The sequence below is a fragment of the Periplaneta americana genome, chromosome 1 (assembly GCF_040183065.1).
Source record: "Periplaneta americana isolate PAMFEO1 chromosome 1, P.americana_PAMFEO1_priV1, whole genome shotgun sequence".
In the NCBI taxonomy this organism is placed as follows: domain Eukaryota; kingdom Metazoa; phylum Arthropoda; class Insecta; order Blattodea; family Blattidae; genus Periplaneta; species Periplaneta americana.
This window is the reverse complement of record NC_091117.1, coordinates 52,050,092-52,064,913: the sequence shown is the minus strand read 5'-3', so window position 1 is coordinate 52,064,913 and position 14,822 is coordinate 52,050,092. Positions and strand designations below refer to the sequence as shown.

Below are 14,822 nucleotides of genomic sequence, written 5' to 3'. Positions count from 1 at the left end.
TTTGTTGTAAATCTGAATTTACTTTTGATTGTTTACAGAATAAAATGGAAAGCTGTTCTACAATTTGGATTCCTCGTTAGAGGTCTTTCCTTCTCCACTCTGTCCTAGAGTAGTGATCGATAGATTTTTGTCATCACACTTCTCAAACTGGGGTAAAGAATATCGTCCCATTTTGTGTATCACCAGTCAAAACCTTTGGAAGATCCAAAGACTGCAAAAGGATAATACCAAAAGCGGTCAAAGGATCAAACCTTTGGAAAAGACTCGTGAAAACACAAACTTGTAATTTTAAGAGTGTAAACTCTAATTGTTGTTTTGCGTCTTTCTCTGTTTCGGCTTCAATTCGCCTCTTCAGCTAGAGAAGTGTGATGACAAAAATCTGTCGATCACTACTCTAGGACAGAGTGGAGAAGGAAAGACCTCTAACGAGGAATCCAAATTGTAGAATTTGATACACCTCCACAAATGCTATTGCTTTGTCTTTTGACTTTGCTTTGCAAATGGAAAGCTGTTATTAGATGGTTGTAAAATTTCAGTGCCCTTCTTAGCCAAAAAGTCTGCCTTTCAGTTCCTTTTATATCATAATGGGGAGGAATCCATTGTAAACTAATTTTTTTTCTATAATTTAGTTACGGAATAGAGGGGTGTAAGGGGTAGTGATGCGCCTCTTATAGCCTCTCCTACCCAATTCCCAACCTCAACCTGCCCGTGGTACACCCTGCTTTTAACAGATAAGGATCTGGGGACCGAGTCACAGCGGTATAACTGTTTCATCTAAGATGGAGGAAATGCCATTTACATATGTGCTGGCCTATCACAGCACAACAGCGTCCCTCAGCGGCACATGAGGGAGAGGTCGGTGGATCTAAATAACATCTAGTTAGTCCTCCCAGCTAGGTCCGAGGGACCCGTTGACCAACAGGTGTGGTCCCCCTTGCATAATGGGGGTTTAAGTCGGGTGATGTAACTGCCACATTGTAAAAACTGGTGCCCGTTAAGAAAACAGTTACATGAAAGCCACAGAAATGAATGAAGATCACTTGAAGACCTGTGAAGCATTAAGATCAGAAGAAACTACAGTTCAAAAGTATTGGAAAGCACGACTGCTAATGGCTTCATTGCCAGATGCAAGGCACTAGACGACAACAACAACAACAGTTACGGAATAGAGCACTTTCTTAAAATCTTGAATTTTAGTCCCTTTTGTATACTGTTGTGAAATTATATCCTGTATGGCTGCCCTTGGATCTGACAATATGATAGCGTTTTGGAATTTATTTAATCTGTATAAGAGATTTTGCAAAGATACGAGGGGGATCCAGGAAATATCGACCGTTTTATTGTAATAATTAAAAAAAATATATTTATTTGAAAAAACAAAGTCTGTTACATAACTGAAGCTTCCTTTACTTCTCTACATAATCACCACCTACATTTAAACATTTGTCGTATCTGTTCACTAGCTTTAGAATTCCCGTGTTATACTCCTCTGCCGCCAGTTCATTAAGCCAGGTGTTCACTGTCTTCTTCAACTCTTCGTCACTTCCAAAACGATCCCAAAAGACAGTAGCCATGACTTTTTGTGTTGAGAGAGTCTGTTTGAATTTTCTCGGTTTCTTGGGTGATGAGGGATGATGCCACTGACGTGATTGGCGCTTGGTCTCTGGGGTGTTGTGAGACACCCAGGTCTCATCACCAGTCACAATTTGATCAAGAAAGGCGTCTCCATCTGTGTGATATCGCATCAAGAATGTCAATGCTGAGGCCATTCTCTGAGTTTTGTGTTGGTCACTCAGTTGCCGTGGAACCCATCGTGCACAGATTTTGTGGTAGCCAAGATGTTGCGACACAGTTTCACCAAGCAAAGAACGAGAAATGTCAGGAAAGGCAATATGCAATTCGTCGAGTGATGTGCGCCTGTCTTGCAAGATTCTGTCGTTCACTTTAGTCTTCAGGTCTTCTGTGATGAGTGATGGGCGTCCGGGTCGAGTTTCATCGTGGACATTTGTTCGCCCATTGTTGAACATTTCGCACCATTTTCTCACATTTCTTTCATTCATTACAGTATCACCATACACTTCTTTCAATTGCCGGTAAATTTCTGCAGGTTTCAAATGTCGGGCATTCAAAAATTGAATCACACTCCTCACTTCACAGTCGGCGGGATTATCAATCACGTCGTTCATTTTGAAATAACACAAAATGCACAATGGCGACTTGTTGCAACCAGTACTCACAACATTATGAGAACACATGTTAAGGAAGCCAGTTGACCTTCAAACAAGGAAGGAGAGTCAGCTGCGCAGCGGGTATGCGCGAACGGTCGTTATTTCCTGGATCCCCCTCGTATATAAATAGCAGTAACTTCAATGTTACACAATAGCATGATAATTCCTTTGCAGACGGTGATGTTTACAGCCACTATGCCTCGAACATAATTGCGGCGCCCAGCTGTAGTATATATTGATTCTGTTGGCAAGCTAACAGAGAGAGTGGAACAGATTGTATACATTCTTTCTGAAGCTGACAAGAGACGCAAACTCCTCGAGATCCTTGGACGTGGTGTTACACCTCCGATTATCATCTTCGTTAACCAGAAGAAAGGCGCAGATGTACTGGCAAGAGGATTGGAAAAACTTGGTGTAAGTTTACAGTTATAAACGAAATAATTACTATGCGTTTGTACTGAATTTAATCTAATCCTTTTAAAGACACATGTACCATTGAAATTTGTTCAATTTATTACGCCCTTATGAAGATGATATAATAATATTTCGAATGTACATTTATAATGTCAGAAAATAACTGATATGATACTTTTCACTGTTGCAATGATTGAAACTATTTTTTCTGAAAACAAAAAAATAAATAAATAAATAACTTCCCAAAGTTAATTTTCAATCATATTATAGAATATGGTATTTATGTTTGAAATTCAAAATTACTTCCCATTTTCGATTTGATTGATTTCAGAGTATAAAAACACTCGCACATAAGTATTGTCAAATAAACACAATTACTTTGAGAGAGCAATTTCTGAAGTCACGTTACTACTCTTGTGATATAAAATTATTCTGGGAATTCATCACCTTTTGTTACGAAAATGGATCCTAGTTGAATTGGGAATTGCCAATTCATTTTAGCACTCAAAGATTTTTAGTTAATATTTTAGGAGAAATATTACAGATAAATTCTGTAGAACAAATTAATATATCTATAATACTCAAAGATTTGCTTACTTATTTAGTTTTTGACATTATCGAAAATTTGGAATAATACTAGTAATTTTACCTTATTTCCAATTGTCCATGCCTCAGTACCATAGCAGAGTTCAGGTTTTGCCAAGATCTTGTAAAGGTGTATGCTAGTATTTCTTTGTACTGCGGTGGGATTCATTATCCTAATAAATTCACATTAATTTTGTAAACTTGAGAATTTTTTCTGGTATATATCAATTTCAACAAATGTTAATTTATATCCAAGGCAAACGAATTCATTTACTTGTTCCAAAAGTGTATTTTTCAGACAAATTTTGCTTGATACAGGATTTCAGCTCCAAATGCCATTATCTTGTCTTACTCCTTAAAGACTGGAAGTCTTGTTTACAGCCACTGTTTTGTGTTAGCGTGAATATGCTCTTGCAAGTCTCAAGTCGGGCACCAAAGACATCCTCGTGGCCATTAACGTTGCTGGACGAGGTATTGACATCAAGGATGTGTCCATGGTCAACTATGACATGGCAAAGAGCATAGAAGGTACATTTTATAGCTTATTTTCACGTCTTTACTATTTCATTTAACAGATCTTGTTAACATAGCCATTTTATTTATTCTTTTATATCCTAGCCTTTTTTCTTGAAAGAAGTGAAACAGATGTATTCTACGATTTTATGATTGTGTAAGCAAACTTTGTGTATGTTGACTGAAACGTATCGTGTCCCGAGGATATTACAGTGGCCTTTTCCACAAAACTATAGAGTAATAGTTTACTTACTTTATGAATAGAAAATCTTTACATTGTGTATATTGTAGTTAAGTTCAACATATGTATAGTCGTAGTAACCTTCTATAAAATTGTTTCTTTTTAGAATATACTCATCGTATTGGACGAACAGGTCGTGCTGGCAAGCATGGTATGGCCATTTCATTCTGCACCAAAGACGATTCTGAACTTTTCTACGATTTGAAGCATACAATCTTATCCAGTCCAGTGTCAACATGTCCACCTGAACTTCTGAATCATCCAGATGCCCAACACAAACCTGGCACTGTTGTGACAAAGAAACGTCGAGAAGAGAAAATATTTGCATAAAGGACTAAAATATAGTTTGTATATTTAATCATTGAAACCACAAAGAGAATACTTTATTGAAATTATTAAACCACTTTAACATACATTGTTCATAGGTGTAGACAAATTTGGAAAGAAAAATGTCCTATTTCTGAGGTTCTTGTTCAATCCATCCTTGTCTTTATAGATCTGGTGGTGATCTTATCCTTCTCACTGTAAAAACAAAGAAATTAGACATATTTTAGAGTAATTTCAGAAAATTCGATGAATGCTGTATTGTATGAGTATGTTTTGGACTTTAAAGCATAGTGGAGCTTAGATTATCATTTCAACACTGGTTTTTTGCCGGATTTTGTCCCCAGGGTGGTGCTACTGGCAGTTACTGACTTCAGTTGCTTATATTGGGAAGTCAGACGCCTACTATCACGGCATACTAAGTTCAGTACTATTGCTAACTACTCAAAGCAATAATACAAAACAACAATACTTAACCTCAAAAGTAAGATAAGCTGAAATGTTTCGTTAACAGAATAAAAACACGAAAGGTTTTTACAGATATTTATTTTTGCTTGGAGTTACAGTTATTGAAAACGCAATTTTCAAAGTTAAATTTTGTTGGCATTTCTTGATTTTCTGTGATTGACACTGAAGTGGACTGGACTGAGCTGGAAGTAGAGGGAGTAGCAGTGGGATGGGTAGGATTTCGTTATTTCTCTACAAACGATGAATGATGTTGTTTACTTATCTGCAGATAGGGCTTCAATGATGCTGCATTGGCATAACCTGTCATTTTTCTTAATTCTTGTTCCTGTATCCCAACCTGAACTATATTTGATATTGCTGTTGATATGTGTCCAGTATTGTACGAGGCAGCATCTTATCAGATAAGACGCTTCCTTACAAAGCATCTTATGAAGAAACACAATTACAAATCAAACGATTGGTCACATATGTCTGCAGCTGTTCTCAGTGCCGAGATATTACTGAGAGAGACCATGCAAATTTAGCAGCATTATTAAATTTATATGCAACTTTGATGCCCTCATGCCTGTAGCAAAGGGAGTTGGTTTTTTGCCGGATTTTGTCCCCTGGGTGGTGCTACATCCATGACACAAGGTTATTTTTTACGACACTTTATCAATATCTTAGGTTATTTAATGTCTGAATGAGATGAAGGTGATAATGCCGGGGTCCAGCACCGAAAGTTACCCAGCATTTGCTCAAATTGGGTTGAGGTAAAAATGCTGGAAAAAACCTCAACCATGTAACTTGCCCCGACTGGGATTCGAACCCGGATCACTTGGTTTCGCGGCCAGACGCGCTAACCGTTACTCCACAGATGTGGACCACAAGTTACAATGGTTCATGACCTAACTACTAAAAACATTAGCATTCGGCTGTGGCTCATGGTCTTGTTACAGTAAACATTTGAAATTCTGTCATTTTTTGTTTCACCATGGATCCTGTAACGGCTGCCCATATTTAGTATGGGGGGAAAGATGTATTCTACGTCGAAACTACAGCTTCAGTGCGTCGTTCATAAATAGAGATGCTTAGGTGAATAAAGTTAAGTCAGGTACCCACCATTGGATTAAAAAAAAAATTCATACTGAAAAACCCAAAAATTGCTCACCACAATTTATCTTTAAGGATAAGTATTCTAACCCTGTCTGCAAATCTTCTTGGCTAACTTCTGCATTAAGTGTGGAGAAACTAGAATTAACTATACTTACATAACATGGACAACAGCTCCCCATCCAGAGACGGCATCGCTGTCAACAGCATTAACCAGAGCCTGTGAGATAGTCTCGAATAAGTCATCAGGCTCCAGGTCTGGCTTCCAGAGAACTTCGCACATCCCATATAGCTGTTCACTGCAAGTGCCTCCAACAACGAAATCTTCTGGCTCATTAGGGGAGCCAATAAGATCCATATTGCAGACATAGGGTTCAAATGTTTTGGGATCCAATCCCGCAATCACAGGTTTCACAAAGTAGGGTCCAAACCTACAACACAAAGATTTTTTCTTGTTTACCAAGCTTCAGAGTTCTGCTCTTTTAATTTTTCATTTGGAATAAAGAGAGTGACAGTCATAAATTTCAAGTTGCAAAATAAATACAGAAATTGAACAACTCTCTTAAGTTACTAATTAATTCTACATATTTATCCTCTTTGTAATTCAAAACGCTGTTAAATTAAGTATTTCCTAAAAGCAGGAGCCAAAATCTTATAAAATTTCTGCAAGTACAGTAGTGGCAAAAAAACCGGACCGACCCTTGTAGCTGATACAAAAGAATCCTGTGCTGTGTATTGTGTCAAACTGTGGTAATTTCAATATGGATAGTGAAGCCAGACATATGTACTGCTATTTAATGTAAAAATACGCAGTTATCCTTGCCGAATAGAGGTAAAAATGTAATATTGATGCCAAATGAAAATAAAACTCTCAAAGTTTTTTTCGCCTGTAAGTTTGTGGCACTGAAGGAAACAAAAGACAGTAAGAATCGAACAAATGCAATAAATTTCATTGTTACAATTAATTATACAAGATGGATGTGTTTTGTGACTAGCAAAATTTGAATCTATGACTGAAATCGGCTACAAGGGTCGATCCAGATTTTTTTTTGCCACTACTGTACATACAAAATACTACGATAAATATTGCAATATCAAACAATTTAATATCTTCCAAAAGCATTAACTTAAGTTTTATTGATTTGTTGGTTCAATTATGACTAATCACGAATATATTGCAACATAAATTTTAGTTTAAGATTTCAGTTTCCACAGTTATGAAGTAACAACTTGCGCCTTCCAGCATCATAAGATCGAAAAGTATTACAATATTTGAAGCGTGCATTTCCAGAACGTTGTAAGTACCATTTTGTAAAGTTTAGGAACAAAAATAGTTTTATACAGTGCATACAACGTTGTGACTTGCACAACCTGAAAGTGCATTACTTTATTACTTGGGGCAGCACTTTCTTCATAACCTTTCGTAATATTGTCAAACAGGGCTGATATATGGGAAAAAAATAGATTCTCCCGGTTTCGGCATTTACAACGTTATGGAAATGCACGCTTCATTTTATGGTCATACTTTTACTAGATTAGATTTGCTTAGATTCTTCAATAAGTCAGTGTTTGCCGACTTTAAGTTTTTCGTAAACGTAAACTTTTCTTCCTCTCTTCGCAATGTCAGTGTTGCAAATATCGTACATCTGATCACCAATGTGTTCAGCAGTCCACGCCACTCAATCTGAGCACTTTTATGCAAGAAAGAGTTAACTGATAACCAATGGAGAAGGCGTTTTCCAAATCTGTGAACACATTAGACCCTAAGGTAAATGGATACCGCAAAATGCGATTGTTACCTTCTCTCATACAACAGATTGGACACCATACCCGCAAATGTCTTAGGATGGATGCGACGATTTTCGTTGAGTTCATAAAGGTTCAATCGGAACTTCAGCCTTTGATGGACAGTTTGTGTATCAGTTGCTAGACCTGGCAGGGCGATAAATAGATATGGTCCCATTTCAAATATTTTCTGCAAGCAGGAAGATAAAGTATATTACAGAAATGGACCATGAAACAGCTCTGCTCAAACCACTAAAAGTGCATATAATATTTCGTAAAGATGTTAGGACAATTTATTCACACATTTTCATGGCAAGCAAATGAGTAGGCTACAATACAGATTACAGATTCATTTTGTCATGTCTATGGACTAATACTCCACGATTGATTGCAATCATACATACATAAACATACCTGAAAATCAAATGCCAAAGTCTGATTCTGGATACCAAATCTCTTGTCAGCAGCAATGGCCACACACTTTTTTCCTTTCATTGCCACAAGGGCACCTCCATTATAAATCATAAAAGACTGAAAAGGCATAAATCCCTCTATAAATAATGCCAACAAATCAAACAGTAGTCTGAGACATTACATTTTAAGAATATTATATAAGTAATGGCATTTTGGTGTATTTGATATATCGATACTGTGCCGTCTCTGAAAAAGGGAGTGAGTTTTCTATAGCACACTACAATGAAGGTTTTTTTTTTTACAAAAAAAGTGTAAAAGTGACCTAACTTTCAGAGGGACGTCAGTTGACTTGAAAACATTAGAAAATAGATAACAATTGGAAAGAATTGATCGGTGTAGATAACGGAAAAGCGATTATTTAACACGTGAAGTGAAGCTGTAGAATACTTCAAAATCAACGCAAAATGCACATTTCACTTCGCTTAGTACATGCGAGGCATACAAAAAGCCTAAACTAACCTGATCTACCAACAGATTCTTATAAAATGCAAGGCATACGAAAGGCTAAACTAAGCTAATCTCTAACCTAACCTGTTACAGATTCCCGCACTAGAGAATTTAGAAAAATTCAAGTTGGAAGTTTCAGTGTCGTGTGCTATACAGGGTGTTTAAAAAATACGGGGCATAACTTCAGGTATGTATTTCCCACATGTAGACAATCAAAATAGTTCATTACAACATGTGTCCGGAAATGCTTCATTTCCGAGTTATGACCTTCACAACATTGAAATTCACCGGAACGTTTTTCTTTCCGCAGGTCGTTGTCATTACAGAAGATGTTCAAAATGTCCACCTCCTGCTTGAATACAGACCTCACATCGATGTCTCATTGACCTGCGAACACGATCCCAAACTCCAGGAGTATTGCGTATGTCCTCAGAACATGCCACAATTCGATTCCGAAGGGATTCCAAATCAGGCACCAGAGACGAATAAACCAATGATTTTAAATGGCCCCACAAGTAGAAATCGAGAGGGTTCAGATCAGGTGAGCGTAGAGGCCAAGCAATTGGGCCACCTCTACCTATCCATCGATCAGGAAACCTTCGATCCAAGTACCGGCAAGCCGTACGACTGAAGTATGCAGGAGCGCCATCATGCAAGAAGTGAATGTGTTGACGATTGATCAGTGGAGTGTCTTCTAAAACATGAGGTATGGTGTTTTCCAGGAAGTTTGTGTACGCCTGCCCCGTCAGTCTGTTTACAAGTACATGGGGTCCAACTAATCGATCACCAATGATACCAGCCCACATGTTGAGGGAGAACCGCACCTGGTGATGAGATGGAACAGTTGCTCGTGGGTTTTCATACGCCCATACATGCTGATTGTGGAAATTTGTTATGCCATCTCGTGTGAACTGTGCTTCATCTGTAAATAATACAAAGGCAGGAAAGTTCGGATTTACACCACACTGCTGCAACAACCACTGACAGAACCTAACTCGGGAAGGGTAATCTGCTGGTGACAGGGCCTGTAAATGTTGCAAATGATAAGGATACAATTGATACTCTTTGAACAGTCTCCAGACAGTCGTATGAGGAACATTGACTTGCAACGCTACCCTTTGTGTGCTGACAGGAGTCATGTTCACAGCCTCCAGAATCTCCTCCTGTACTTCTGGAGTTGTAGATCTTGGTCGTCCCCTTCCCAAACCAGGAGAGTTAAATTTTCCATACTCGCACAGACGGTAATGGAGACGTACAAATGTCTTCCGATCTGGACATTGTCGCTGTGGGTACCTCTCCTGGTACAAACGACGAGCCAGCGCAGCATTGCAGTCCGCCTTACCGTACATGAAGTGTATCTCTGCCAGCTCTTGATTTGAATACATGTCGCACAGTCTAACGCCTACACAACACTGAATGTAACCTTCGCCTCGGAATGAACTGTCAGAGTGCCCCCTTAATGTCTCCTTTGACGGCAACGACCTGCGGAAAGAAAAACGTTGCGGTGAATTTCAATGTTGTGAAGGCCATAACTCGGAAATAAAGCATTTCCGGACACATGTTGTAATGAACTATTTTGATTGTTTACATGTGGGAAATATATACCTGAAATTATGCCCCGTATTTTTGAAACACCCTGTATAAAAGCCAAGGGACCGGGTGTTTTTCGTAATAAATGAGGTTATTAAATGCAAAACTCGCCTTATCCAGGTAAAGTGATTTGTCAGAAAACAGAAAAACCGTTATGGAAATGGACAGTTTTGCATTTGATAGTAGTTTTCTGAGCTCTATGGAAGAGGAATTAGACAAGATTTGCACAAACCGACTAATTAGTACATAGAGAGCTGCAAGAAGTACAACATCCCATATGTAATTCTTTTTTTTTTTTTTTTTTTTTTTAATTTTGGATAACGCGAATTTTGCACGTGATAGCCTCAATTTAACAAAATACATCAGCTAAACTTCATAAGTAGGCTATAGGTTCAGGCATAGATTTGATATAAAACTAGCTGAAAGCATAGAGCGTTGCTCAGGTTTTCCTTTTTGCTTCTATTTTTAATTAAACTGGTTCTTTACTTTCCGGAAATCTCGGAAACTCAGCTATAGACAACCAAAACGAATTGTCTTTACTAAGCTTTCGTCGTATATAAAGATGAATCTTTACATAATGTCACTTACATGAATTAATGAACACCTTAACTCAATTTAAAACAGCTGTAGATCAGGCACTAAAAAGAAAACATTTCATCCTGTGCCTTACGTTCAAATCTTTTTAATTTATTTTTATTCATTTATTGATTTAATCTGGTGTAGTTAAGGCCATCAAGCCATCTATTAACACCAGAAATACAAATATAATAACAGAAAAACCAAACTGTAAGCAAAGTAAAACCAAACGAAAATATAGGCTACACTCACGCAAACTTTTGGTGCCGACCACACCACCTCATTCTAGTGCCGAGGTCATGGAAAGCATGGAGCTCTACCTCCATGCCCCCCAAGTGCCTTCATGGCATGTTACGGGGATACCTTTACCATTTTTTACCTTTACCTCACGCAAACTTTAAATGAGTTAACATTGTCCTGAAGTTAAAAAAAAAAAAAAACAAAAACAAAAAAAACACCCCTCGGTCTCTATACACCCATTTAGCATTAAATCAATGTTCTACAGATCTTACATTTAATCTGTGCCAGTCAGTGATCGTTAAATTTCAAGTGGCTTATCTTATTCCTGGGCGCCAGCGTATTAAAAAACAGTACAATTTTGTGCCATCTCCTTTCCTCCCCACCACAAATGTGACATTACACAGAGGTAGAGATAAAATAATTATAAGCTCTGTACATTGATCTGAAGGTATCCTGACATACATTTCACGTAATTTCTTTTTCGGGGCCCGAACTCAGGGAATATAGCCGTCACTGGGTTCAAATTATAGACTGAGATTTACAAGTATACAAGTTTTTAGATTTTTACAACAATTGCATTATACCTCCAATTAAAGTAATTAATTTTCGGAGTCCGAACTTGGGAAATGTAGCCGTCACTGGGTTCAAACTGTAAACTGAGATTTAAAGGGCGAGGTTCATTGCGTATAGAAGTTTTTAGATTTTTACTGCAATTGCATTATACCTCCAATTAAAGTAATCAATTTTCGGGGTCCGAACTCGAGAAATATAGCCGTCACTGGGTACAAACTGTAAAATGAGGTTTAAAGGGCGAGGTTCATTGTGTATACATGTTTTTAGAATTTTCGAGCAATTGTATCATACCTGTAATACAGAATAATTCAAATTCGGGGTTCGAACCGTCGACTGAGATTTAAAGGAGAGGTTTATTTTATTCAGCTCGAACTCGGGAAATATAGCCGTCACTGGGTTCAAACTGTAAACTGAGATTTAAAGGGAGAGGTTCATTGTGTATACATTTTTTTTAGATTTTTCGAGCAATTGTATTATACCTGTAATAAAGAATAATTAAATTTAGGGGTTCGAATCGTCGACTGAGATTTAAAGGCGAGGTTAAAGTGAGAGGAGACGTACATATAATCATAAACAAATATAATTATGCTTTTTATGCGACTCTAGTGCCGGCTTCGTAAACTACGCCGTCAAATGCGTGTCAGCCTTCTTTTATTATGGCAGTACTTTTGAATACCATTGTACTGGCATGCGTGCAAGAATGAAGTCCCACTAAAGTTTACTCAGTGAGTTTACCATTGCCGCCATTACAAATGCTAGTTGCACTGAAATTGCAGTTGCTTAAAATCGGAAGACATATTAGTGGGTATCATAGGAGTATGTAGAATAATAACATCATCTCCTTTCGTTTTGGCAGTTAATATTGTCATTTCTATTAGGCCTACTTTTTTTAAATGAGATTTTCACACAAATTCTTGTTCCATTGCATAATTTTGGTGGGTTAATATTTCGAGATGAGTAGTAGGCCTACCATTGGTGATTCAATATTACGTATTAAATTATGTGGTGGCAATCCTTGTGTTAAAAAAATTAAAGATTCCAGTTGGATAAAGAAATTGCCTTCTCACTATCTAAAACTGTGTAAGAAACTCATAATACGACCCTAGACTTCGTAAAGATACTTATTGCATTGTCTAGATTTTGGCCTTCATGATGAATCAACAATGGGAAGAAGAATGCATTTTAATATTATTAAAAAATATATATTATACATGAATGTTGGATCATATTTATTTTTATTGTTTATTTTCTTTAATTAATTTGACGTCCATTTGTTCAATTTTAATGTAGTTAAAAAGGTTAAATGTGCAAACTTTGGCACGTAACGGTCAAAGTGTGTAGATTTGTATAGAGAACATACAAACATACATACCGATACTCACATTCACTTTTATATATTGTATTAAGATGTTTATTATATAATATACATTGTTTTGATTAAGCACATGCAATTCAATTTTGTTATTTCCATTATACTTACTTACAAATAGCTTTTATACTTACCATTTATAACACAAACCCAATCCTTGCCGCACTGATCACTTGCCTCGTGACAAACGCTTACGAGATTATATTATTATATTGTTGTTGCTAGACTAGTATCAGAGTTGCCAACCAAGGAACGAGAGCTCCCTCTGTATCATATTGAAAACCTCTCCAAAATACAGAGAAACCCCCTAATTTTTTTAATTTGTACTTAGAAAACGCAACACATAAATTAACAAAAATTTTCACACATTATGCACACTGATATTTTAATAAAATATAATACTGACAGTACAATCCTGTATGTTTTTCCATTGGAAGACTATTTCTTGAGAATTTGATTTTTAAGTGTTTTCGTTTGCATTAGTTGCACTGTGTATGAATATGGCATTCAAGGGGGGGGGGGGAAGGAAAATATTTTCTAACGACTTACGTTACAGAGTTGATATTTATACGTGATAGTACAAAAATAATTATTTAATTTTTTATGTGCAAGGATTTTTATTAAGATATTTATTCCAAAGGTACATATAGTATCCTTGAAATTGCTTTGAAAATAAATTCATAGGCCTAATGACAATAATATAAAAACATAAATTATTTTAAATTGATTATTTAATTTCTTTGGATTTCTCATAATTCGTCCTCGCATTAAGAACTGGTTGGCTCCTTATCCATCGGGACAACAATGTGTTGCATTTTTCAAATATTGTCACCAAAGACGTTTTATAGTTTAACCATTGTCATAATACACTGAAAGTCCGTAACACTTGCACCTTGCTAAGTGCCGACTTTTACTCGGGCAAGCAGACAATTAGTTTCAAACTAAAATTATTATTAATAGCTCACATGACTGGCAATTGTTGCGTATAATCTATACTAATAATAAATCTGTAGCCGAAATTTTTCTGGTGATTTTCGATTTTCCAAAAATAATTGGTCCTAACATATATAATTAACCACCCTGAAACCGAAAATCGCTTTTTTGAAATTTTTGTTTGTATGTCTGTCTGTCTGTCTGTTTGTTACCTTTTCACGCGATAATGGATGAACGGATTTCGATGAAAATTGGAATATAAATTATGTTCGTTGTAACTTAGATTTTAGGCTATATGGCATTCAAAATACATTATTTAAAAAGGGGGTTATAAGGGAGCCTGAATTAAATAAATCGAAATATCTCGCTTACTATTGATTTTTGTGAAAAATGTTACATAACAAAAGTTTCTTTAAACATAATTTTCGATAAGTTTTATTCCTTGAAAAATTTTGATAGGACTGATATTTAATGAGATAAATGAGTTTTAAAATTAAAATAACTGCCATCTAAGGCCGTATAATGAAATAAAAAACAAATGCCTTCGTCTATAAGGGGCCTTGGACAACAACAATCGAAAGCTATGAAAGACAGCCTACAGAGAATGTTTCTGTGTTTATATGAAGTAATATCGGAAGCTAAATTAACGGATTTGTATAATTAATTATTATTTCACCATTGGAAAGTGTAGTTTCTCTAGATGGACATAATGCTATAATGTTATTACAGTTTAAATTTATATATCTTCTCACCATTCATGAGCTGCAACAAGGGACAAAGAGTACTTAACCATAGAAATTTTTACAAGTTCATGAAAAACCATTAATTTTGTTTTAACAATGAAATTCTTACAAGTACATAGCTGCAAATAATTTTTTTTGAGATTAGTGGAAATATACCTATTTTTAGAAAGGTAAGTGTTACAAAAAAGTAAAGAATGCTACTGAACTTAGTATATAACTTCTGATAT

At 36.4% G+C, this 14,822-nt stretch overlaps 1 protein-coding gene and 1 long non-coding RNA gene across 3 annotated transcripts; one reads left to right on the top strand and one right to left on the bottom strand.

The window, feature by feature from the left end:
- Positions 1 to 656: 656 nt before the first annotated feature.
- On the top strand, positions 657 to 4,394 carry LOC138695338 (uncharacterized). 2 transcript variants are annotated; one of them, XR_011331139.1, is made up of 4 exons: positions 657 to 1,157; positions 2,403 to 2,642; positions 3,609 to 3,755; positions 4,088 to 4,394. It is a non-coding gene; the product is annotated as an uncharacterized lncRNA (long non-coding RNA). The 2 variants fall into 2 exon arrangements; XR_011331137.1 differs by having other exon boundaries at positions 657 to 2,642.
- Positions 4,385 to 13,071, bottom strand: LOC138695327 (proteasome subunit beta type-3-like). The gene is made up of 5 exons (XM_069819752.1): positions 13,054 to 13,071; positions 8,065 to 8,181; positions 7,665 to 7,840; positions 6,024 to 6,296; positions 4,385 to 4,503 (listed from the first exon to the last, which is right to left on the bottom strand). The coding sequence occupies exons 1-5, from the start codon at positions 13,054 to 13,056 to the stop codon at positions 4,455 to 4,457; spliced, it is 618 nt and encodes a 205-aa protein (XP_069675853.1). The 5' UTR covers positions 13,057 to 13,071; the 3' UTR covers positions 4,385 to 4,454.
- Positions 13,072 to 14,822: the final 1,751 nt, after the last annotated feature.

What these genes read in the sequence shown, in the direction of transcription:
- LOC138695327 (XM_069819752.1), bottom strand. An exon ending in AATCTGTTGTATGAGAGAAG is followed by an intron (nt 6,297 to 7,664) that starts GTAACAATCGCA and finishes TTTGTGTTGTAG; the next exon opens with GTTTGGACCCTACTTTGTGA. An exon ending in GGAGCTGTTGTCCATGTTAT is followed by an intron (nt 4,504 to 6,023) that starts GTAAGTATAGTT and finishes TTGTTTTTACAG; the next exon opens with TGAGAAGGATAAGATCACCA.